The 26,876-nt window shown below is 36.7% G+C and overlaps 1 protein-coding gene across 4 annotated transcripts in view; it reads left to right on the top strand.

Moving 5' to 3' along the window:
• The window catches only part of LOC135209668 (protein enabled-like), a 58,667-nt gene extending 31,998 nt beyond the window's left edge, over positions 1 to 26,669 (top strand). For 2 of the 4 annotated variants that reach the window (XM_064242401.1, XM_064242403.1), the window contains exons 2-7: positions 12,861 to 13,026; positions 13,990 to 14,145; positions 14,820 to 15,154; positions 15,914 to 16,553; positions 17,571 to 17,820; positions 18,050 to 26,669. In XM_064242401.1, coding sequence (XP_064098471.1) covers positions 12,861 to 13,026; positions 13,990 to 14,145; positions 14,820 to 15,154; positions 15,914 to 16,553; positions 17,571 to 17,820; positions 18,050 to 18,078 — 1,576 coding nt within the window. In that variant the 3' untranslated portion in view covers positions 18,079 to 26,669. Of the gene's footprint in view, positions 1 to 10,982; positions 11,039 to 12,860; positions 13,027 to 13,989; positions 14,146 to 14,819; positions 15,155 to 15,913; positions 16,554 to 17,570; positions 17,821 to 18,049 lie in introns of those variants that run through there. The other 2 variants (XM_064242402.1, XM_064242404.1) reach the window with 2 other exon arrangements.
• The last annotated feature ends 207 nt before the right edge of the window (positions 26,670 to 26,876 follow it).

Genomic DNA, 26,876 nt, shown 5'->3' with positions numbered 1-26,876 from the left:
CTCTGACCAGAGCTGAATTATATCGTATTATAGCAAGCGTATTACTTCCTACGGCATAATATATATAAATAAATTATATATAATATATATATATATATATATATATATATATATATATATATATATATATATGTATAATTTCATTAGTGGGTTCTCTTGATATATAAAAAAAAAAAGAATTTAAACCCAAAACACGACTTTTGAAGCTTCCTAATATATTTGCTTTCGCCTTTTGTATCGAAAAAGTAAAATGGTTTTATTGATATCACAGCCTTAAATGAGCCCGTGATGTAGTTTATATGATATCTATCACTCATTAACTACAGTAAAGCAACCCTAGGCCGCTTTGTGTCTAAACCCGATACGAGATAGACCAAAATAAAAATTAAAAAAAATAACTTGATCGATATTCGTCATTCCCTCTGAGATATTCTTAGTCATCTATTTATTAAATTTTTTATTTATTTCTTCTTCATATATGATCTCTTCTTTCTGCATTTCCATTATTTCCTGTTAGTTTTTTCAATTGGACACCATATTTTCTTTCTTGGAAGCTTGAATTTCAAGTCAGTGACCCCCTTTGGTGGGCTTGTTCCATATGAATAGTATCTTCTTCTTCTTAATAATAATAATAATAATAATAATAATACGTTTCTTGTAATATCATTGCCCATTGAATCAGCAGGTCCCGAGAAATGATTTACTAATATTCTTGTTTATATATTTTCATGTAATTTATAAAGTTGATATTCCATCGTCAGTTCTCAAGAGGTTTGGTTTAGGTAAGGTTTGGTTCAACAACAGTAAATTGATTTCTTTTCTCAGTTTTGGATCAAAGAAAAACATACAAAATTGTAAGAATTCATCAAGTATATATATCTTGAGTTACATTGCAACATTCCTCTCTCTCTCTCTCTCTCGCTGGTTTTTTTTTTTTTTTTTGCGATTGGTACGTCTCGGGTTTAATTGTGTTTAGTCTATGGGGTTCTGTATATGATGGGTATCGCCAGGTGGTGAAGACCAGTAGTGTGTGGGTACGGGTATGCTGTTGGTCAGCTGATCAATAGAATAACATACCCTTAAGAAGTTCAAGCGAGAATGCAATTCGTTTTTACCCTAATACTATTTATTCTCCTTGCATTTTGACACATAATTAACTATTTATTTGATTTAGTTTATATTACTTATTTTTGATAAGTGGTGGGATCTCTTCTTTCTGTATATGAACACCATAAAATGTTCTTTGGAAGCTTGGATTTGAAGTCAGTGGGCCCTTTTGGTGGGGGGGTTGTTCCATATATATATATATATATATATATATATATATATATATATATATATATATATAATATATATATATATATATATGAATAGGGTTCATCTTTTAAATAATAATAATAATAACTAATAATAATAATAATAATAATAATAATAATAATAATAATAATAATAATAATAATAATAATAATTAGTGATGGACTCCTAAGGAGGCAGGATGCAACCCGGAACCCCACAATGTGAATACCACCCAGTCGAAGTGGAGGACTGTGATAGACCACACAAAAAAATAGATAATAATAATAATAATTGGCATTTGGTATTTGCTGCTGGTGTTGCCTATTGTTTGTCGATTTTTAGTCCTAACCAAATTTATCATATATTTTATCATTATGTCGAATTTGCTTTCGACTTTCGTTTGCTGGTTTGACGCGAATAAGATGGATCGTTAGTTTTATGAATGACGTAGAATTTATTTAAGTCTTTTTCTTGTCCTTTCTCGCCGTCTGGTTTTTGTTTTTGTCTTTCGTTTGTCGGTCCAAAACATAAAATAGATCGTAGGTTTTAGTATCATGTAGAGTTCTCGTATTGTTTTTTTTTATTCTATTTATTTATGTTTTTTATTCTATTTATTTATGATTTTTTCTTTTTTCTATTTATTTGTGTTTTTAGTTCTATTTATATATGTTTTTCTAATTATGTTTTTTATTCTATTTATTTATTTATCTATTTATTTTTATTTTGTTTTGAAGTCTTGCTGTCACGGCTGGGCTAAGTTAAAGACGTCCCTTTGATATTCAGCTTGAGTTTATGAATGTATGAATCTCGGCTAATTAAGCAAAAGCCATTATTAATTACCAGCATTTTTATTTCCTAGTGGGAAAGAGTTGCTTTGTGCGCGCTTATATTTATCGTCTTTTGCAAATGCGTGGTAGTTGCATATCTATGCAGCGTGGATGTCAGATGGCATTTTGCTATTTCAAGTGTTCGGTTTTGTGTGTGTGTTTATGTGTTAGCTTCTCTTTTTTTTTTTTTTAGTTCCTAAGCGTTTCATTTATTTTTGCTCATTTTTATATGCTACCTTAGTTGACATTTAGGTATACATTGCATATTGCAGTCATGACATAGAATATGTGACTTTTGACCACCTTAGTAACATGAAGCATTGTCAGGAATCATTATTATTATTATTATTATTGGAGTAACAAGTCGACAGTTATGAATCAATAAAAAAGAAAATAGTTAGATTCTCAAAAGCTGTCATTTTACCGACTCGTGTGATTGAGTTTTCTTTCGATTATTATATTATTTTTTATTTTTTTTTTTGCTCTATCACAGTCCCCTAATTCGACTGGGTGATATTTAAAGTGTGGGGTTCCGGGTTGTATCCTGCCTCCTTTGGAGTCCATCACTTTTCTTACTATGTGAGCCGTTTCTAGGATCACACACTTCTGCATGAGTCCTGGAGCTACTTCAGCGTCTAGTTTTTCTAGATTCCTTTTCAAGGATCTTGGGATCGTGCCTAGTGTTCCTATGATTATGGGTACAATTTCCACTGGCATATCCCATATCCTTCTTATTTCTATTTTCAGGTCTTGATACTTATCCATTTTTTCCCTTTCTTTCTCTTCAAAACTATGGTGTCCCATGGTATTGCGATATCTATGAGTGATACTTCCTTCTGACTTTGTCAATCAACGTCACGTCGGCCTATTGCACGTATCACCCTATCTGTTCTGATACCATAGTCCCAGAGGATCTTGCTTGGTCGTTTTCTATCACTCCCTCAGGTTGGTGTTCGTACCACTTATTACTGCAAGTAGCTGATGTTTTCTTGCACAGGCTCCAGTGGAGGGCTTTTGCTACTGAATCATGCCTCTTTTTGTACTGGTTCTGTGCAAGTGCCGGATATTCCGCTTGCTATGTGGTTTAGGTGGTTTCATTTTTCGTATTGCACTTCCTACATATGGAAGAGATGTTATTTCCATCTATCATTCTTCGGACATGTCTGGTTCTTAGGCGATCTTGTGCCGCTGTTATCATTCCTTCGTTTCCTTCTTGAGCTCTCCCCTCAGTGGCCATTGCCACGTGTCATCGCTGGCTAGTTCTTTAGTCTGTCTCATGTATTGTCCGTGCATTGGTTTGTTATGCCAGTCCTCTGTTCTGCTTGTCTTTCTCTGGTCTCTGTATATTTCTGGATCTTCGTCTACTTTTATCAGTTCCTTCTTCCATGCACTCTTGAGCCACTCGTCTTCACTGGTCTCCATATATTGCCCCAGTGCTCTGTTCTCGATGTTGACGCAGTGCTCTATGCTTAGTAGTCCCCTTCATCCTTCCTTTCGTGTTATGTATTTGCTCTTGGGTGTAGTGCTTTGTGTATTGTCATATGTTTCCTCGTTTTCTGGTCTATGCTGCGAAGTTCTGCCTTCGTCCATTCCACTATTCCTGCGCTGTATCTGATTACTGGCACTGCCCATGTGTTTATGGCTTTTATCATATTTCCGGCGTTGAGTTTTGACTTGAGTATCGCCTTGAGTTTCTGCATATATTCTTTCCTGATCGTGTCCTTCATCTCTTGATGTTTATATACCCTCCTTCCATTATTCCCAGGGTATTTGTATCCCGTCTCATCTGTGTTTGATGTTGTTCCATCTGGTAGCTTTATCCCTTCAGTCTTTGTTAATTTGCCCTTTTATTATTATTATTATTATTATTATTATTAGTAGTAGTAGTAGTAGTAGTAGTAGTAGTAGTAGTAGTAGTAGTAGTAGTAGTAGTAATAATATATTCCAAGGGGACCACAATAGCAAAACTGTTAAAAAAATGTTAAAAGTTCGTGTATAATGATGTTATAAACACTTTTATAAAAGCTTTCGAACCCTTCTCTGGGTTCGTCTTGATAGAGGGTTTTTCCAACGTTATCATTTATTATATTATTATTATTATTATTATTATTATTATTATTATTATATTATTATTATTATTGTTGCAAATCTTTCAACATCAAGATTATAAAACTGGTTTCATTTTTCGTATTGCACTTCCTACATATGGGAGAGATATTATTTCCAACTATCGTTCTTTGGACATATCTGGTTCTTAGGACCTGATCTTGTGCCGCTGTTATCCTTCCTTCACTTTCCTTCTTGAGCTCTCCCCTCAGTGGCCATTGCCACGTGTCATCGCTGGCTAGTTCTTTAGTCTGTCTCATGTATTGTCCGGTGCATTGGTTTGTTATGCCAGTCCTCTGTTCTGCTTGTCTTTCTCTGGTCTCTGTTATATTTCTTGGATCTTCGTCTACTTTATCAGTCCTCTTCCCATGCACTCTTGAAGCCACTCGTCTTCACTGGTCTCCATATATTGCCCCAGTGCTCTGTTCTCGATGTTGACGCAGTCCTCTATGCTTAGTAGTCCCCTCCATCCTTCCTTTCGTGTTCTGGGTCTATGCTGCGAAGTTCTGCCTTCGTCCATTCCACTATTCCTGCGCTGTATCTGATTACTGGCACTGCCCATGTGTTTTATGGCTTTTATCAAATTTCCGTCGTTGAGTTTTGACTTGAGTATCGCCTTGAGTCTCTGCATATATTCTTTCCTGATCGTGTCCTTCATCTCTTGATGTTTTATCCCCTCCTTCCATTATTCCAAGGTATTTGTATCCCGACTCATCTATGTGTTTGATGTTGTTCCCATCTAGTAGCTTTATCCCTTCAGTCTTTGTTACTTTGCCCTTTTTATTATTATTATTAATATTATTATTATTATTATTATTATTATTATTATTATTATTATTATTATTATTATTGTAATAATAATAATATATTCCAAGGGACCACAATAACAAAACTCTTAAAAAATGTTAAAAAGTTCGTGTATCATGATGTTATAAACAACCTTTTATAAAAGCTTTCGAACCCTCCTCTGGTTTCGTCTTGATAGAGGGTTTTTCCAACATTATTATTATTATTATTATTTATTAATTATTATTATTATTATTATTATTGTTGTTGTTGTTGTTGTTGTTGTTGTTGTTGCAAATCTTTCAACATCAAGATTATAAAACCCCAAGCAGCTCTGATCGAGATTTTTTGTGTGAGGCTTACATATATATAGCGCGCATGAGGAGAAGACTTCTTCCATCTGTTGCCGCTGTGAACCAGCTTTGCCGAAATCCTCTCAGGCGGTGTGGAAGATTCTCCATCTGTCTTTCCCCTCCCCTCCCCTCCCTCTTGGCAGGACCACCTGTGGCCAAGGAAGATTTATATACCGTTATTTGGGATCAGGTGTTTTTATTTATTTATTTATATTTTTTTTGTACCGAGTGGTTTAATCGTCGTTTATTGCTGAAGTATTAAGTAATTTATTATTTAATTTGTGTTCTTTTATCTTTCATTTTAATGTATGTGTTTTTTTTAAATGTAATCCTTTTAATTTTAATGTTTATATTTCGTACAATTTATATAAGAATATTTTTTCAGCTTTTACAATTCTTAATTTGTAGTTTTATTTTTTTTTATTTTACTAGGATTTTAATTATTCATTTTAACAGCCCTGATGAATGTAATTAATCGGAAAATTAAAAAACGGTGGATTAAAGGCAGCCTTTATATACATGTGCGTGTGTCCGCTTCCCTTTAATGATATACATACACATCTTACTTCCTACTATAATGGGCATTATGTCTGTCCGTCCGTCTGTCATTCAATCACGGCCAAACGGCTGGTTCGATGGGCATGAAATTTGGCAGGGTTATAGTGGGGACCCCAAGATGGTTTATGATGGGTTTTCATCCCCCTCCGAAGGGGGGTTGGGGTGACAGAAGGGATTCGATGAAACGGAGCTGGTTCTGCTCGTGAAACGGGGCTGGTTATGCCCGTAGACTTCGTTAGTTTACGAATTTATCATTACATAATTTCTGTTTACGTATGTTTGATAGTATATATAGCTATAGAAAACGGATGTTTCCTAGTATATATAACTACAGAAAACGGCTGTCACTTCACGGGTCCTAATTCAGAAAAGTGGAAACATGGCAGAAATCTCTGATAATGAATTAATGAGAACACAAGAGCGCCCTGCCTGATGCCTGCATTATTTTAGACCTGCCGAAGGCAGAGACGATGATTGGGGTGCAAAGGGCGTGGTTCCTGCCGCAGGAAAAAAAGGGTGGGGGGCGGGGCGGAAGTCCCGGGAAAACTGAGTAAGAGAATTCTGAAGGAAATCACTCTACTGTAGCAGCCAAGTCTGCAGAACAGAGACGCCCTAGAGATTTTACTCTCTCTCTCGCTCTCTCATATGGTTTCTATGTTGACGACGCTTGTCATAATTCAACTGTTTTAAGCTATAATTTATAAATATAAATATATGCGCATTCATTTAACAATGTAATAAGATTTTTTGTAATAATAAGATGGATTTTTTTTTATGTATTTTAGGCTGTTCAGGTCTTGATATAGACGGTGTTGCCATCCAGTGGAAGCTTGCTTTTTTAACAAACCAAGGATTGCTGTTTTAACTTTAAATAAAATCACTAATAACCACTAGTAGAAATAATAATAAAATCGCTACTAACCACTGGTAGAAATAATAATAAAATCACTACTAACCCCTGGTAGAAATAATAATAAAATCACTACTAACCCCTAGTAGAAATAATAATACATTCACTGTTAACCACTAGTAGAAATAATAATAAAATCATTATTAAGCCGTAATACAAATAATAATAAAATCACTACTAACCCCTAATAGAAATAATAATAAAATCACTACTAACTACAAGTAGAAATAATAATAACATCGCTATTAACCTCTAGTAGAAATAATAACAACAAACACCACTTACGCGACCATCATTACAGAGGATATTAAGGTCTTTCAACACCCAGAAACAGCCACTTGCATCAAACAAAGAATCCCCGATGCCTTGGCAAGTAGCGTGACTGATCACGGGTCTCCTTGATCAGGGAGTTTTGTTGTCCTTGGGGGGAGGGGGGGGGGAGGGGGGACAAGATGCACAGCGTGAGAAAGTGAACATCGTCGATTAAATTATAGCGTGTTCAGAGTGACGCGGGAAGCATGTCGATTGTAGAGTTACTACGTCTCGTAAGAATTAGACCCATACGATTAAAGAGGAGATAAAAAGGGACCTAGCAATTCAAGGTAAACGAATCTGCAAGCAACTATGTATTGAAAAAGCTGAAGACAGTATTTTCAAATTAGTATCGCGGGTAATTTTGTAACCTGTGACGACCAGCGTCTAACAAATTCAGCCAAGGAAAACCACTTCGTACTACGTCCTTGAAATGGAATCAAAGACCGGTAAATCGAGGGTGGCTGGCTCCTGGAAGCAGCATAGTAATTGTCACTGCCACATTTTTGTACTACAGCTTATTTGTAGGTGAACATTTTGCCTAAAGACTCTCAGTATTATTCGTGTTATATACCTAAACAGAAGGCTAATCAACATTGTGCTCCAACTGACTGCTAAGCGCTTCTCAAATTGTGCTATATGGTTCTTGTAACTTTCGTCCTCTATTATAAAAATAAATAAAAATCCAGCCTATTACGCATTATACTAAGGCCTTTCGATGATCGATGATGGCAATACTTTCTTTGGGGCGCCTCTGTATTTGATGTCTGTCATGGACACTTTGGAGAACTAGAGAGGTTTTTCAAATCAGTCCCAGGAATGGCCAGGATGAAGTTACAGTAGCCCCACTCTTCGGCTATCCTGATTCATCTTGCCGCTAGAGGTGACTATAGACCTTGGCTCTAACCAGAAGGGGATCAAATATCGGTCTCTGTAGTGTAGATTTTTTTGCGTGGCAGACCCTTTGACTGATGGGAAACCACTATAGATCCTGGCGAGGCGACCAAGTTAGACACTTCATGAGCTATAAGGTTGTGTGGAGCTATGCATTGATATGTCACATAAATCATAATTATCTTTACCGTGTAATTTCACCAGTGAACAGGGACACAGAAGTGTCCGAAATATAATACCAGTGAACAGGGAGTCAGAAGTATCCGAAATATATGGTTGCAACGAGTATATACTGTTTTTATAGGCCTTTTTACTTTCATGGTGAAGCATGTTTTATCGGAATTTTCATCCCTTTTTGCTCTTGTCATTTTGTTACTGTTAAAAAGCAATCATCATTTACTATCCACGTGTGAAGGAAAACTAAACGTAAGATTACAAACAATGAAACCGAGTAACAGTCGGTAGTGTATATATATTAAAAAATTTGGTCCTGGTAGTACCTTGAGCTAATTGACGCCAGTGTATCAGTGCCAAAATCAAAGGACGCAGAAAGTGGTGTCGTCCCTGGGTGTAGTACCCACCCACAAGCCCTTAAAAAGGAAGAACGATACGGTGTCACAGCAGCAGCTTAGGGCGCTGAGGAAGTGACCCCTTTTGTGCTGCAAGTGTTGATCTCGTGATGGCGGGAGAAGAACATAAGTTCGAACTGCGCCTGCGCGGGATCAAAAACTAGAACTGGGACAGGACGCACCCGAGAGGGACACCACCACCACAGGCAGGATGGCTGGCGTATTAGAATTCGTGACAAGGTCATGAGAGAGAGAGAGAGAGAGAGAGAGAGAGAGAGAGAGAGAGAGATGAGACGAGAGAGAGAGAGGGGGGGGGGGTTGTCCTCGTGTGTGGCGTAAGTCAACAACTGAAAAGAACTACTAAAAAGGAAGTTAAAGAACTAGTTGGATGTCCCATCAACGGAAGATCATGTTTTCATTTTATATTTTTATCATTAATCTTTCATCCTTTCAATGTGTTATAGTTTTATTTGGGATAAATATTGATGTTATTAAAGACATTCATCTCTATAAAATATTTCCTGCAATGCCTTTTTCAATTTTTTTTATTTATTTCCTAAAGCATTCTTATGTCACTTATAATACATATTCGTACATCTAAATTCTGCCATCCCTCAAAATAGCCTTTCATGGTTCTTGCATTATCAAGGGACGGGACATTTAACCAAAATATGTGGATTTAGGAAACCAGCGCAAAATATAATGCCATTACATTATAAGTAAATATGACACTGCAAGCGTTTGAGGACGTAAAAGACATTACATAATGAAAGTCGCCCAGACAGCATTTTTGTGCCATGATGATTAGTAAATCGTTCAAGCATCATTTGAAAATTCACCTCCTGTGCTCTTACGTTATCTTGTTTACGGGAACAGTGGCGATAAACAAATGACGGGTAAAAGCGTCATTTGCCTTGAATAGGCAGCATACCATTCACGCTTAACGGCAACACATTATTCAGTCATGATTTTGTGCTGAATAAATTCTTTTAAAAATTAGCTATGATTTATCGTCATGTATGGTGTGGGGGCATTATGTTTTTTAAAAGTTAGCCATGATTTATCGTCATGTATTTTTGTATGGGGGCATTATGTTTTTTAAAAGTTAGCTATGATTTATCGTCATGTATGGTGTGGGGGCATTATGTTTTTTATGTTTGTTTTTTAAAAGGGAAGTCTCGATATTGTTTTGCATCCTAGACCTCGTTAATTCTGTCATTCTTACGCGTCCTTATCGTTCGATATTCTTGTTTCTCCTATCGCGTCCTCTAGTCCTATATCTCATGGGCAAGTCGTCCACTCCGTGTCGTCCCAGTTTTTCGCGCCCTACCTCCTCCTTACGCTCGGGGCTGAATGTGGAGGTGGTTTCCCGCCAGTTTAAAAGCCTATAAGTGCGAGATCTCTGTTCCAGCTGAAGTTTTCACATCCTGATTGAGGGTTTTGACGTCACCAGGCCTCGTTGCTCTCGATGGGTAGCTGGCTCTTAAAGGCGCTAGTTGATTAGAGAGAGAGAGAGATTAAATATTGGGTGAGGGGGTAACCAAAAGGAGTAATATATATACTAGATATGTGTGTGTCAAGTGAAAATGTTTTTTTAAAATCACGATGTTGTAATGGTTCTTTAGTCATGTCATTCTTTTGCCAGTTACGCTTTTGTTTATTAGACATTTCTTGCGCTGGATGCTCAAATAATGAAGAAAAAAAAAACTATATTAGAAAACCAGTGTGTTTTTGCACCAATGACATCTGTCCTCTTCAGGAAAAAAAATCTCGACAGGAAACACTTTTTATTTCTTTATTTGAGTAAACAACTCTTCTTTGGACACCCGGACGGTACAGTACCATGTTTTTTTTTTCAGTTATAATGTTTATTCCATTATCCCATCTTCTTCAGTGAAGGGTCCTGGTCATTTTATTTATAAAATATATACTGGATTTAACGTATAGTACCTTTGCGCAAGACAATACCTTCATCAATGTATTTTTCCATTCTTTTCGTGATTTTATTTTTCACCATTGGTGTGAATGGAAAATGCTAATATTATTCAGTTGAAGGGAGTACCGAATACTTTTGCACTAACACAAGACATACTATGTGTGTGTGACTATGTGCGTTATGTATGTATGCATGTTTGTATGTAGGTATGTAAGTAAGGTAGGGTGCTCACGCCCAAATTACTTCAGCGGGGAGCTTCCATGATCGTCCTTAGTTCTTGTCTCTCTCTCGACGAGTGTGTGCTTGTGCGCTACTCCTCTATACCTACGTATACTGACGCCATCTATACGTAGTACGTAGTGTCCGTCGACTTGTCATGACGTCACACGGATCAGTGCCGTAGAACATCCTACGTAGGATTCAGGACCCACTTAGGATTACTGTGGGACCATGAAACTCTTTTTCTTGTCGTGTTACGGGTATTGTTGGCCGTAAGTTGAAGAAGTGTATCTGAGAGACTATTGTGAAAACCTTTACCTCGATACGTGTGTTTACCTGATGTCGTCATCAGCGGTTTTGTACATCCAAATTATATATATATATATATATATATATAGTATATATATATATATATATATATATATATATTTGTGTGTATTTGTTCTCTACTGGGTGTTTTTCATAGCGTTCATGTTTTGAATTTTTTTTTAGTTCGTATACGGGTATTTGAATATCAGGAACTTTGCTGAATTTAGTAGGGGTTTTTTTACGCGTTCCATAAAAATGCTTACATATATTAATAATAATAATATAATAATAATAATAATAATAATAATAATAATAATAATAAATTCCTTCAACATAGTATAGTAGGCTCATTCCGTGAACATCTTTCATAATTCTCTTTTGTCCCACCAGTACTGTTGCCATGTGATTATTATCATTTACGACAACCTGAAATGCCAGTTTTGAATCTATTTATTCGACGTATGACGTTATACTCAAGGGAAATGGCTATCTTTATCTTTTATGAGAGAGAGAGAGAGAGAGAGAGAGAGAGAGAGAGAGAGAGAGAGAGAGAGAGAGCAGTCAGTTTTGATTCTAATGATTCCAACAATTATTATCATCATCCATGAAAATGGCTCCCATTAGTAGCAAAGTGATTTTGAGAGAGAGAGAGAGAGAGAGAGAGACGAGAGAGAGAGAGGAGAGAGAGAGAGAGAGAGAGAGAAGAAGAGAGAGCGCTTCATCCAGCAGCCTAAGGAAAGTGTAGTTTGTGATATGGCTGGGTTTTTCTGTTAATGAGAAATGGGCGGGTGGAGTTGTAAGAGCTTAAATGTATCCTGACCACGCCCTTTGGGTGCTGTTATTTCTGTGCTCCAGGACAGTCTGGAGGCTTTTAGTGTGATAAGGTTAATAATTGGCGTTGGTGTAACCTTGCTCTTCTTTCTGGGAATCGCAATTTAATTATTGTAAATTTTGTGCTGTTTCGTTTATTCTGTCATTAATTGCTCTTCAGCAAATGGCGGTTATACTAGTCTCAAATTGACCTCTCCGTCTTCAGATCTTATCGCAATAAAACTCATTATTATTAGGAGAGAATTCAATATATATATATATATATATATATATATATATATATATATATATATAAGATATATATATATTATATGAAGATAAAATGGCCATAAAACACTATTTATCATTGCAACCATATATTTCGAAAGCTCGCGTTTTTATATATACTATTTCTAATATTTATTTACACTGTCATCGTTGTGGAATTTTTCACCATTATTATTATTATGATGGAAGTGTAGAAAGTGTAGTTAACTGGATCTCATTATTATGGTACTTAAGGACAGAATTTTATAAGGCAACTTGGAACTATGTTGATAACCACATTAATGCAGTGTAACATTGTTATCGAAGTTCATAATCATGTGTTTAGTATACTATAATTTCTCAAAAGTTGTGTATATATTTCCAGCCCAGTGGCTTTGGATGTTCCTCTAAAGAATATATATATATATATATATATATATATATATATATATAATATATATATATATACTATATATATATATATAGTATATTATAACAATATTGCATTAATTTTACTTATATTTAGTTAGTGCCGGAAGAGTAGTAACATTGCCGTTTTTAAGTAATGCTGCTTTCAAGTATAGTACTATGTAGGGAACGAGGCTAAATTCACGTAGTTTAACGATGCTGCTTTTAAGTATAGTACTAGTGAACGAAGCTAGACTTAGTACGTGCTCGGTTTGTAATACGATTCCTTCTATCTTGCAGCGAACACAGCGTTTGCAGTGCGAGGGCATCTGTCATGATCTACGACGATGTCAATAAAAAGTGGCTGCCCTCTGGTTCCTCGACAGGTCTGTCCAAAGTACATATATATCAACATCAGCTCAACAACACCTTTAGGGTTGTTGGCCGGAAGCTTCAGGACCACGAGGTGAGTGAGAAAGACGTCTTGGTTGTATATCTTTGGCTGCTGGTGGGAGAGAGAGAGAGAGAGAGAGAGGAGAGAGGAGAGAGAGGGAGGAGAGGAGAGAGAGAGGCGAAGAGAGAGAGAAGAGAGTGAGAAGAGAGAGAGAGAGACGAGAGAGAGAGAGAGAGAGAGAGAGAGAGAGAGAGAGAGAGAGAGATTGTTTATTACTACAGTAGTTTAACCAGACAACAGAGAAAAGAGAAAGAGTAAGAGAGCATTTTCAAATTATCTTTATATTGAATTCGTATTCCAACCCTCTTTTTAAGTCATGAAAGTCTATCTTTGGAGTTTAAGCTGTCTTTAAAATACTTGAAGAGCATCGCAAATTACTTGTGTTTTAATCAGGCCAAAGTGATGGATGGGCTTGTTTTATTTTTGTAAAGTATTTCATAACTTTGAAAATTCTACAATGTCATCTTTGAAAAAAAATGGGTTGAGAATATACTTAGGTTTGATTACAAAGCAGATACTAATGTGCTGAAAGTATCGTACCAGAATCCATGTGAGCATTTTGAAGCCTCTTTGGTGAAACGAGTTTACCCTAGGAACTTTTATGAATATACTGATTTTAATGATCTTACTCATCATGGCTTTATTAGATAATGACATGTTGAAAAAAAAAATAGTAGCGTGGTGTGTGCATTAAATTGAGCTTGAATTTTCTGTTGAAGCCTAAGTACAAATATATGGGAGGATTGTTGAGTCAATTCTCCCCTGTGAAATTGAAGTATGGTTGCTGTATGCAAATGGAGTGGAGGGGGGGGGGGGGTCAGAGAGTTTGAGATGAACCGTTTGTGTCATGTGAGGCATAAGAAGTAATGAGAGAGAGAAGAGTTGATACTTATACATAGGGAAAGGACAGCTCTGAACATAGGGATTTGGTTTAATGTGTAAGTCATGCTTAACTGAATTCTTTTACTTTTGCAGGTTGTAATAAATTGTGCCATATTAAAAGGATTAAAATATAATCAAGCAACCGTAACTTTTCATCAGTGGAGGGACAATCGCCAGGTTTATGGTCTAAATTTCTCCAGTAAAGATGATGCAGATGCCTTTGCAAATGCCATGCTCCAAGCTTTGGAGGTGAGTTATTCCCTGTTGGCTCGTTTGTCATAAAATCATGGCTATAGAAAATTTCATCTCTGGAAGGACAAAGAGGTGTTTGTAGAATTTTCCTCCGAATGTGAACGCTTTCAAAAACATTAAACAGTAGAGTTCAAACTAAGCAAGATTATTAAATTAGCAGGTAGAGTACAGGTTCATGGTTGAGGAAACATTCTTCTGGTAAGGAACATTTTGTAGTACATATACATGTTTTCATGTACTGTTGATTGAAGGAAGTATCTGAAGATGATCTACTCTGATTTCTTGGTTCCAGTCTTTGGGTTGAAGAAGGTTTTATAATCGTTACTCGTTTTTAGATCAGCCTGAAAAATTGAAAAATTCAAGCTTATTAGTGAAATAAAATAAATTTTCTCTTTCTTGTTTATAAATGGCAGAGAATTGCTGCATATTCATATTACACGAAAATGTGCATTATCACATCTCGGTGATAATAGTGGTACAGTAATTGTTAGTACTCATATTTGACCAATGTATTGCATAGAACAGGTAATGTGAAATGGTCCCTTATTTATTTTTAAGTATATTTGTAGAAATATTTGCAAAAGAAATTGTTTGCAAAAAGGATAATTAAAATAGTGGCAATTTTTCTCCTAATATTCTTCACTAATTACAAAGCTTTTTTTGTGGAACAGGTGCTCAATAATGGTGGGAATGCTCGTCAGATTCCTCCTCCTCCTCCCCCTCACGCAACTCCCCCAGCCCAGCAGATGGCAGCAATCCAGCAGCAGCAGCAGCAGCAGCAGCAACAGCAGCAGCAACAGCAGCAGCAGCAGCAGCAGCAGCAGCACCAGCCTCCGCCGCAGCCCCCAGCAATGATGACCCAGCCTTCCCAGCCGCACTACCACAACCAGCATTACAACGACGAGGATATGGGGTACAGGTATGCTGATCCCCATGTCTACAACAACCACTACGAGAAAACCTACGACAGGACCTACGACAACTTCCAGCATTATCATGACACACGGTAAAGTAAAGACGCTGGAGCCATACATCCTGCCCGGGCTGTTGATGCTCTCTCTTGGTGCACGGGCGAGGGACCACTACTACCGCTACTCCTCTACTGATGCTGCGTTGATGCTGACTCACAGCTGTTTTCACTAACGGAAGGGGATAGGGTGGCTGTTCCATCGCCTCTGTATATGCTTCTCTGCTGTTTGGTTGGCCATCTTATTATGTGTTTTGAAGTCATCCAGGAAAGATGTATCCTGTATTTATATTCATGAAATATTTGTTATATATTCAAATGCAGCATATACAGTGCTGATGGATAGCATTTGTGCACCTTGACCCTTCATTTCTCCGTCATGCGATAATGTGTAGTCGAATCCTCCTACGGTATTGCTAGAGTACTAGTTGGTTTCTAGGCTCCTCTGGCAATTGCTGGGAGTGGTGTTCTGTTCTTTAGAAAGTTTAGTTTGATTTAGTTTCCTTGATTTGCAATAGTGAATTTGGATGTGCAGTATTGTGATATAGCGCTGATATATTAGCTACATGCTTTTTGACATTAGGGTAGCTTGATACACTGTACAAAGTTTTTAATGTAGATATTTTATGATACAAATTTTGTAGTGGAGTGTGTGAAGCATGCTTTTATTTTTTATGATGATGGATATTTTTTTAATGATTATAGCATTGCTGTGAATATTTTCTACACATATTAGCATTTTTTCAGGTCATCAAGTTTTCATTAGGTTGTTAATATCATTTACAATACTTGTTTCAGGACCATGACTCGTGAAGACGTGGCTGTTATGCAGGAGCGTTGCATGGCTGGCCAACAAAACATGGGAGCTCCTCCACCACCACCACCACCTGGTCACCATCGTACAAATTCTGCACCTAATGCTCCACCTCCCGCGCCACCTGCCCCTCCTATTGGTGGTCCTCCTCCTCCTCTTCCATCTGGTGGACCTCCACCACTGCCTTCTTCAGGTCCTCCTATACCAGCAGCTCCTCCTATGGGAGGGCCACCTGCTCCTCCAGCTCCTCCTATGGGTGGACCACCAATACCACCTCCTGGTGGCCCTCCTCCACCTCCGGCACCACCAGCACCTCCCTGTGCAGGTGCCCCTCCCCCACCACCTCCACCCCCAGGAGGACTTGCCCGATCACAGTCGTCATCAGATGAACCATCTGGAAATAGTGGTCTAGCAGCTGCTTTAGCTGGTGCAAAATTACGTAAAACACGGGCCCCCGATAGTGAGAGCACTGGTTCAAGCAGCTCGGGAGGCAGCATTGGCCGAGGTTCTGGTGAGAGACCAGGTTTAGGAGGTATGATGTCTATGATGGATGAAATGGCTGCAACGCTAGCACGTCGTAGGGCTAAAAACAAGGATCCTCCATCATCGCCGACACAATCCCAGGTCTGTGAATTTAACCAGTAAATTGGTGTAGCATTAGGGAAGTTGCACGTGAGGTCCTGTTAACTTTGTGGCCATCACGATATAGACATCTTGCATCGGTCATTATGGCTGAGAAGTTTATCATAGTCTGTAATTAAAAAAAAAAAAAAATTGTGATGTCTTTATAATTAGTAAAATACAAAATTACTCTAAAAATTCTTATGAATAGTAGGTGTGACTAACCTTTAATTTCAAGAGGCTTTAAGACTTTTGAAGCAATCGAATCATTGATGATTGATGATCCGGTGCAAAGCAAATAATATTTGCAGAGATTAGAATAATCAGTTTAGAAGAAATTGGAAAACATTTTACCATGGAGTTAATAGCTCTGTTGATGATTAAAGGAAAATTTTTTAAAGTAAAATTTCTTTAAGACATATTTTTTCAAAGAATGAAGCCAATGAAATACATTATGGTGTGGCTTTGCAGTTTTGCTCACAGCAATGCAAATGGCATAGCTGTGAACTAGATAATGAAAAGTTAGTCATAAATTTGTTTTGTTTACAAGTGTACTAGTTATTGCAATGAACCACCATAGTGTTAACCCCGATAATAAGATGCATGCCTTTGGCTGCTCTTATACCCAAAATCAGTTAACTATGGCCCTGGTTAGTCTTAAGTATTTTTTTTAAGGTTGAACCTTTGTGATTAGATGTGCACATCTACGTAGTCATGTTACCTCTGTTTTAATTGATCTTACTGAACTGACTGTGTGTATTTCCTGATGTGCTAGCATCCAGGCGTTAGGTCCAGAACATTACCGTAAGGTCCTGAGGCTGGGAGTGATGAAGAATCCCCATTAAGCTTGTTCAGCTGTTACACAATATAATTATAATTGACTTAAAAACTGTGAACATTAAATATTTTTCAACCCACTAAAATATACTTTTTTTTTTAGTCAATGCTTCAAGTTACCCTGTTGAGAATTAAGAACTGTTGACCAGTGCAATGTTTTTAAAGCATTTTTTTTTTTAATAGGATCCACCAAGATCATCACAAAAGAGCCCAGGCAACACTTCTACTAATGGAAAACCTGGCCCAGAATCTCCCAAACCTCCTAGAAAAAGATTTGGTTCCACATCAGATGATGGTGCCCCTAAAGTCAATGGTATTGGTGACTCAGCAGGAGCTGGTGGTGCATCAGCAGGAGATTTAGATAGATTAAAAGATGAAATCATGGATGAAATGAGGAAGGAACTAGAGAAAATTAAACAAGAAATTATTGATGGTAAGTGTAACATGTTTCTGATTTATATTTATAATTTCTAAAAAAACTCACATTCCTAGTTTAACCTTAGCTGCATTGATTGTAGGGTGTAGTGTACCAGTCATCCTGAGTTAATGATGTTTCTGTTGACTTCTTAGAAAGGTTCCTGCAGTTCGAGTTTAAACTCAGAATATAGAAGACAAATCTTTTGTTCTTTTCATTATTAATTTCTAAAATATTTTTTCCACAGCTGTGAAAATGGAGTTAAATCGAAGATAAGTGTGATAAGAACTGAAGAAATGCAGATTCAAGTATTTGGTGGCATTTACCAAAAAGTCAACTTTGCAGGACGTGTGATTTAGGGACCATTTACCTTCTGTACCAAAAATGAATTTTGGTGTAATGGGGAAAAACATTTTTAATGCTCATATATTGCAAGTATATATGAAGTAAAACAATCACAACAATAGAAGCCTTTTTAAAATCAGTAGTAGAAGTGCTTCAAGGTGCAAAAATACTGCAATGTGCTGTTCTGTGCCCCATTTCTTTCTGTTTTACTTTTGAAGTTAAAGACTGAATATTTTGAAATTGAGAGGACAGTTATCTTATAACTTGGGAGCGTTTTGGCTTTGTGTTACTGACGCATTGACAGCAATTTCATGCTTTCATATGGTATCATCACTCATCAGACAGTATGCAAAGTTACTCTCATCAGGAATGAACTGATAATTAATGATCACATGTTATAATTTATCAATATTATTTTATTGCATTGAAGCTATGCTTCCAGAGACATGTCAGGTTTTGAAAATACTGATGAAATGTACAGCTCAATTGACTTGATGTAGTGGCAGACGTAGTGATCATTAAATCATGCTAAATATACTCAGTTGTGTTAAGTGTGCTGTTTGTTGAGCAAAATGTCAGGTTGATACTTGTCATGATATTGGCTATTTTCATTGAAAAGTATTCTGTCATCTGTATAACACCAGGTTTAAGTTTTCATACAAAACGATTTAATTTTGATTAGAGATTTATTTCTAGGACTGGCTTGACAGAATGATGCTGTACAGCCATACCTTCAACTCATGTGCTTTATTAAGAATTGTATATGACAGCCACACTGCCTATCCCAAGGTCTTCACATCAAGTTTTGTACTAGCCCTGCCCAATTTGCACCCCCTCCCCCTCCCTCCTTTGACCCATTGTACATACAATTCCTCATTGCCCTGAATCAGGAGGGTATGATGGCTCCACCCTCTTGGGGCCTAAAAGCCTTTGCATTTAGAACAGTGTCAGTTTTCGTACTCTTGCTAGTGTTTTTTATGCATCATCATGGAAATATTTATGCCACATTAGCATATACCTTGATTACAATGGTGGAATTCAGTTACCTTTTGTACATACGTGTAGATACTGTGGTGATTGTTAGTGGTAGTGCTTCTGTGGTCTTTGCTCACCTATGCTGCTGAACAGACTCTAGACTGGATTTTTGAACCATGCCCCTGCTGGGCAATATAGTTGAGTCAGTTGTACAGTAGTTCATTAAGTACTTAGTGCTGATCTTTTTTTCTATGAAGTGTATTCATTATATGAAAAAGGTCCTGTCGGATATTCTTTTTGATAATTTTCACCATTATCATCTCGTGTAAATTTTTTTTTTCGAGTAAGATACCAGCTGTTCTCAGTTATAAAGGTATGAAGTACTCCCTGTTGCCACAAGTAAACCAAAGACATTGTCTCTAAGGTGATCTTAGATGATTATATTACATGGGTTTATTAGACTTTACATTTCTTTTACATGAAAGTAACAGTATTGTACTGTTAGGTCATCTTTTGTTGCCATAAGTTTCATTTCATTGAGTTGTTATTACTTCTAATGTTTCAGAAACAATATATAAGACAGCTCTCTTACAGGTCAAATCATGTCATTTACATTTTTATCATTTGTAAGCAGAAGCTGTCAGTGGTAATTAAGGGCCCATTTAATATCAATATTTATTGGCAGGAATTCCAGTTAATCTTGCACATCTTTGGTCCTCGATATATTTTTTCTAAGAAGCTGGTCTTTTGAATTTTTACAGTATTCCATTTCACAAGATTTTGTCTTTGGTTTACAGTGACAAGTTAAAATTAATGTAATGTGGACATTTGAAAAAATAGGTGTTCAACTCGAGCAAGTGTATTTGGGGCTCCGATCGGTCATTTTCATTACGATTGTTGAAATTTTACTTTTTATTTTTTTTTCTATCATTCCAACTCATGTCTAGCAAGAGTAGTGAGCTTCAAAAAACAGTCTTGAATAATACAGATCCTACAGGTCTGTATACTCGACCAGACTGTCTTAAAAATGGAATACCAGGGTTTGTTTGGTATCTAGTCAAGACTCCTTAAGATCAATTACACCATGTTTGTCATGGGATGATTACTGTAAACAATGATCATTATATTATAAGTGAACTTCAGCGGAGCGAAGTTGATATGGTGTAGTTACCTATTAATCTAATGCAGTTTTTCTCTATTATATTACTGATTTCAAACATTTTTGGAGCACAGATGAGAATTTTGACTATAGGGGATAATTCTGTGTGGTTTGCATTTTTTTAACATTTGACCAAGACTTTTAAAAGTTTCCTTCATGACAGGGATTATCTTTCAGCTGTAAAATTTTGGATCAAGTATGTTTTTATCATTCTCATGAATGCATTTTATCCAAGCTTCCAGGCATTTGTTAAAGTTTTTTTTTACTCACAACATATTTCTTGTTTTTATGGTGTTTATTATGACAGTATTATTTTTCAAATGTTCTACTGTAATTGATCTTTTCTATAAAATGATATTGATGAAAATTACATCATACCAGGTGAAGGATGTCCAGTTGCTCAAATGGATTATGATTTATCTAGTAACATTGTAAGTTACTGTATACCTGAAAACATACAGAATGTTCTGATGGAGAGAATCATCCCCATAGTTGTCAAATAACTTATCCAGATGCTGTAAGGAGGTTTTAGACAAACCAACAAAGCTATCTTTTATAATCTATTTATTGCTGCTTACAAGTTAAGTGCTTCCATTTTCTGTAAATTATTGTGTTTTATGGATGAAGAGGAAAATGGAAGCAGGGGAAGGTACTGATACTTGTGTCCCCACAAGATACTTGAAAAGTAATTCCATTATTTATTCATTCCCAGTAGATACTTTTTTTCTTGTATAAAAAAGATAAAATAGTGCTGTAATATTGTGGAAAATTGCTGGTGATAATAATGTCATACAAAATGGCATTTAGTAATTTTTTATAAGATGCAGCATTGCAATATTGGTGAAGAGCACATTAATTTCTAGGTGTTCTTTTTAACCACTGCATTAGTTTTTTTCATATTAAAGAAAACTATATTCATACACTCCCAATAGAATCTGAAAATTAACATAGACAATGTTAAAGATCATACTATAGCAAGTATTAAGTTTTATTATTAGAATGTTAAACATTATGTTTTAGATACCTTATTGGGCCAATAATCTTAGTCAAGGTTTAGCAGCTTATACAGGTTTATTTCTTTGGTTTCCATTTATACATGCTGAGCATGTAAAGAAACCAATTTTGTTTAACATTGGCTAAATTGTTTATAGTAAATATATAAGGTAATCTAATCTGAATCAGAAGTATTTATCATCAGACTGCTGAAACTCAAGTAAGTCTCAAGTAAGTCTAACACGAAAAGAGTCATGTATATTACAGTACCTAATAAGATTCACTTGAAATCCCCAGTGCACACAATGTAGTCTGTTATCTTCAACAGTAATATAAGATGAAATTGTAAATGGACACTAGTTTTTTGACCTATTGACAACCTAAAAATAAATTTGCTCCAAGGGAGATACAGACCATTATCTTTTATACTATAGGAATATCCTTCAGTGCCAACTGGAATCATCGCTGAACTTCCAAGAAAGTAGTTAGTGATTAAGGGGGATGAGTGAGAGACTACCCCTCACTCATTCACCGAAACTAGCCACTTTCTTCAGCCACTGCCATGTGACATTTTGCTTAGCTCCACCAAAGTTGATCTTGTGTATTTCCTTGTTTTCTGAGTTTTTTCTTGGAGGTTTGAAGGATTAGTCCCTTCTTCCCCTCCATTTTTCATTATTTCCCACTATTTTGTTTATTAACCTTTAAAATTTCAGCAGTATTAAGTTGAAGGGGAGATTGTATTGCTAATGATAGGTGATGAGGTTTCAGTCAAGTGTCAGTTACCTCTTACCTCTTTCCTTTGTCTACCCGTCTTTCCAGCTCCTTCCTTGTTCTTACTCCTCCTGAGGAGGGGGCCAGTTGTCAAAGGACATGGGATCATACTCATTCGACTATGCATCATCTGTAAAGCCTGCTGCTACTGCAATTAGTGAGGAGGGGAAGCTCTCTCCTGCCACTACCTGTCCCTTGTCGTTGAGCTCACCTCCTCCACCTCTTTCTTCCCTTCTCCCTTACGATAGGAGGGATAGAAGGGGTCTGACATCTCACATGAAGTCTTTATTGCTCATGAGTGCTCTTCCTTTTCGAAGGGGGCCAGAGGTTCTGTCACTTGCATGTGAGCCTTTTAGCCTTGGGCAAGTCAGGTATGGGTTCCCATTACCTAACCACTTGACATGATGCTCTCTTGCATAAAGCTGGGACATGACCATTTTGCTATATGCTTACATTCACTCCTGATGAGAACCCAAGGCTATTGAAGTATGTACTTAGGGGTAGTCCAGCATTTGCCTTAGAAAATTTATATGGGAGGGGAGTGGCTTTCAGAAAAATATATGGGAGGGGAGTGGCTTTTCTCCTCCAAGTACCCCAGCACAGTATTGGTACATAGACTGTTTGGATTGTGGCGAGCCTAACAATGTCGAGGAAAAAAATGCTGCTAACCTGTTGTGAACCTTATTAAATGAGATTTTGACAGCCAGTCAAGAGGTAAAGAAAGTGTTCCGACTGCTGTGGTTGCATTCTGCTCGTGGCATTTTGGTCAGGTTAACTTCCTGATCTGTAGATAAGAGTTCCTATTCTTCAGCAATCAAGCTTATAATTTCCTTACAAACATGTAGAATGCCTTGGTGATACTGGCCATGACTCCTTCCACAAGAGAAATGACTATCATAGGCTTCTGGTTCTCACTATATGGTGAAGTTTAGATTCAACACGGGTATGAAGGAAGAGTAGTTTTTTCCTATTCCTCCCCTTCACTGCACGTTCATTTTCTCTTTCCTTAGGGAAGGAACAAGAAACCCCCTCCTCAGATTGGTGTTGGATTCGATATTACCCCATTTAGAAGTAACGAGGAGTTGGCAGTAGGGAGGGGAACAGGAATCCCAAGTTATCTTTTCTACCAACCGAATATTATCAGCCCTAGTGGCAGCAAAGTGAACTGTAGCCTTTCCTGTGGGTGTGACTAGGCCTTTAAATTCCTGTGTTAGGAAGTAAGAACATTTCAACTCCAATACGAGTATCCTAGGCCTTTTTTCCTTCAGGAAAAGGAATGAAGACTTCCCCACCTCTTCTGTCGTCCTCAAGCTACAACAAAGTAGGAGGGAAGGTGAAAGAATGAGGAAAAGGGTGGTAACTGTATGTAACATTCCCATTCAAAAATGGTACAGAGACAGGAGTGGATTCCTGGATTTTATGCCTCTGGGGCAGTCACCATAGTCTTATGAAGAGTGCTACCTTCTTCTCAGACAACACATTGTCTTACCTTTCCCTCATGTTCTCCAAGATCTGTAGCCTTGCTGGCAGGGTTTAAAGGAGCAAAAAGTTGTTAGGACCCAAGAAGTTGACTTGGACTGCTGCTGGGTCTAAAATCCTATCCATTGAGGAGGATGTATATGGTACATAATCTTTTAGATGGAATGGCACAAGCTGTGCGGTAGTCCATCATAGGGTATGTCTTCATGCTTACATATTTCAAAGAAACATGTATATTTGAACACCTGTCCATGGAAAAAGTTTTCCTCTTTTTAGCTGCTACCAGGCTTTCAATTTCAAAATTCTGAGATAGCTGTACTGGTACTTATTGTTAATTGCATTGAAGGGAGGTTAAACATTCTTCAGGATTGTTTAGGGAAGGAAGGGTGGTTCTGGCCTTAGCACTTACCTCATCTACAGGCCTACGTTCTTGGAACTAAGTATTGCTTCCCTGCAGGTTTCCAAAACTAATTGATAGGATACTCAGCAGTGCTTTCATTACAAAACATCTTCAGTGGGAACTTTGCCAAGCAAAGATAAAAGTTCTGCTGTTGCTTTGCTTTGTGGCATTTGCAGATACACAGTGGATGATTTGCCACATCATTGGGATGTCTGCCTGTAGGAAATGGGCTTTATTCTGAATCAAAGTGCTACCAGGTGCACAATATTTTCCAGTTGCATTCAGTTTGTCACGTGTAATAGGGACAACCTCCCTTCTAAGTAATTACTGGTATAAAAGATGGTTTGTATTTCTTCAGGAACAAATAAATTGTTCAAGTAATTTTTATAGTTTCCAAGGTACACAAACCAATCATTTCTATACTAAACCCACCCCAACTACTCCACTCTCTCTCCACAATCAATGAATTAGTGACTAGCAGTGATAAATGAGTTATTCCCTCAATCACCCCCTTAACCACCAGTTACCAAGTTTAATGACCAATTCCAGCTGGTGCAGAAGGATACATTTATATAAAAGACACTGGTTTGTATACCTAGGAAAGATGCAAGTTACTTTTTAAATTTTTTAAATTTATTTAATGCTGGTACTGAAAGCAGGCATTCTGCTTTTCTTCTAGGTACTGCTATTTATAATAAAAAAAAAAAAAATAGAACAATGGCAATTTTGAATAGCTAATCTTGAAATATATAAACTAATATTTTTGTGACGAATATTCTAAAAGAAAATCACAAAAAATGGAAATATCTGACATGTTTACCATAAGCTTGTAGGATAAACAAAAACATTAGACAGGGAAACCCTGACCAGCCAAGAAAGTTAAAGCTATGCTAAGGCAGATGCAAACCTGATCAGCTAAGAAAGTAAAAGCCATACTTAGGCAGATTTAAAATTTACCGAGCGCTTGTCAACATTTGTAAAACTTGAGTTGAAGACCAAGTAAAGCCAACTTGGGTTCAAGATCATCTCATGATAAATGCAAAAGCAAGCAAGCAAGTCTATAGCTAAACTCCAACTTGAAAATTTAATTGGAGATTCAAATTAGTCTCCCAAGTTAGTTCATTTCAAGAAAACTTAATGAATGAGGAAGGCTGTCTCAAAATGGTTTTTGTACAGTTTTTTTCTTCCCCATTCCTACTCTCATTATTTGGTCCAGTATCTGTAGAGATCCAATCTGTGCCTACCCAACTTTAGCAGACCTTTAGTCTCAAGGCAGTTTTGACCTTGATTTCTGCGCTTGGAGTGTAAAAAAAAAATAATTTACAATGGAGTTACTGCCTTGAAGTCAATCATTTCATTATATATCAGTTTGCATTAAATGTCTTATTTCATTGTATAATTTTTATGGGTCACCATTTACTAGCTCATAATGAAGTTAGGTGTAGCGACTTTCTCACAGTAATGAATGCTTCCTAGCTTGAAGTCTTTATTTGGATAATTAATTTACTTTCCTTGTAATAACATTGGATAGATAAAATTCAGTTGTACAAAAAATTGTTAAGTCTCTTGTGTGATAGGATGTTTAAGACAAAAAATATAAAACCAAAGTTGTTGTTGTCCTCATTTTGGTATGCTTAAATACTTCAATGAAGTATAAGAACATACTGGTTGGGGACTAGCTTTATCTTGTACAAGCAGTGATGGAATTCTACTGTATTTTACTCTAAGTGATTCCATAAACACTTGGTCACCTAGTCCTTATCATAACATTTCTTGTTCAATGTAGTACTGTAATCTATGACAGAATTGCCTTGTTATACATTAGATTTTCATCTTACTGCTACATTTTCTATTTGATAATACTTCTGTTGCTTTTCCTTAGGATAAATATATTACAATGTGGATTTTCCCAATATTTTATATATAGTTTTAATTGTATCCATGGACTATGTGTTTGTAATAATAAAGTTGATCTTTGCTATATTGATATACTGTAATTTGAAAAGACATGTTAAATGTTACAGGTGATGCAGGTTAATTATTTCCCTACAGTGTGGGTTCTGTTCCTTTTACAGATATTTGTCCGAATAAATGCTTTTGGTGCACAAATGTTAGTGAGACTGAAGTCAGTGAGTGGTTGACGATACACACTTGGGCTTGTGAGGCATTAAATTCTAACAGCATGGTCACACTGAGAAATCAGCATAGTACCCCAGTTTTGTATTCCTGGCTTTGTCAGAACACTGGTTTTAATTTATGTAGAGGATGTGACGTTCAAAAGGAAAAGTGGTCGACTGTAAAACGTTGTGGATGAAGCACGACAAGGTTTGTGCAATAGGTAAATGTACGTCAAATTTTGCCAAGGCCAGCAAAACTCAATATGTTAAACAGTACCGAGAAATTAACCGAACGAACTTGGCAGTATTATCAGTAGCAGCATATCAGTGAGGGGGCACTGCTCAGTGAACTTACCTTTTGTGATCTCAGGTAGGTGTTGGGACATCATTGAGGTCTGATAGAATTGTGAACTTGACAAATATAAACAAATGATGTGTCTATTTTGTAATGAACTTGAAAGTTCAATATTAAGCAACTTTAAATAAAATATTTTTTAATTGATTTCACAAAAGAGCTTAATATAGATGTCCCGATAACCTCAAGTTGTATGCTCTCCAGCTCGTGCTAGAATACCAGTCCCATCTTTGATATGTATTCATATGTTCTTAAATAAAATATACAATTGTGTCAGGTTTTTATTTAACAGTTCATCATTTTATATAATTTTCTCTTGAAAAGTGTCAACAAAAAATGTAAATGGATTCAGCCAAGCACTAAGCTATTGCCAAGTGTTACTTGACGACCAACTTTTGGCCATACTACAAGTCATGTGAGAAGGGTTACCAGATAAAGCATGTGACATTATGCCACTGGTGGACAGGAACACCTTCACCT

This window comes from Macrobrachium nipponense, chromosome 38, assembly GCF_015104395.2.
Source record: "Macrobrachium nipponense isolate FS-2020 chromosome 38, ASM1510439v2, whole genome shotgun sequence".
NCBI lineage: Eukaryota > Metazoa > Arthropoda > Malacostraca > Decapoda > Palaemonidae > Macrobrachium > Macrobrachium nipponense.
This window is presented reverse-complemented; position numbering and strand designations above follow the sequence as displayed.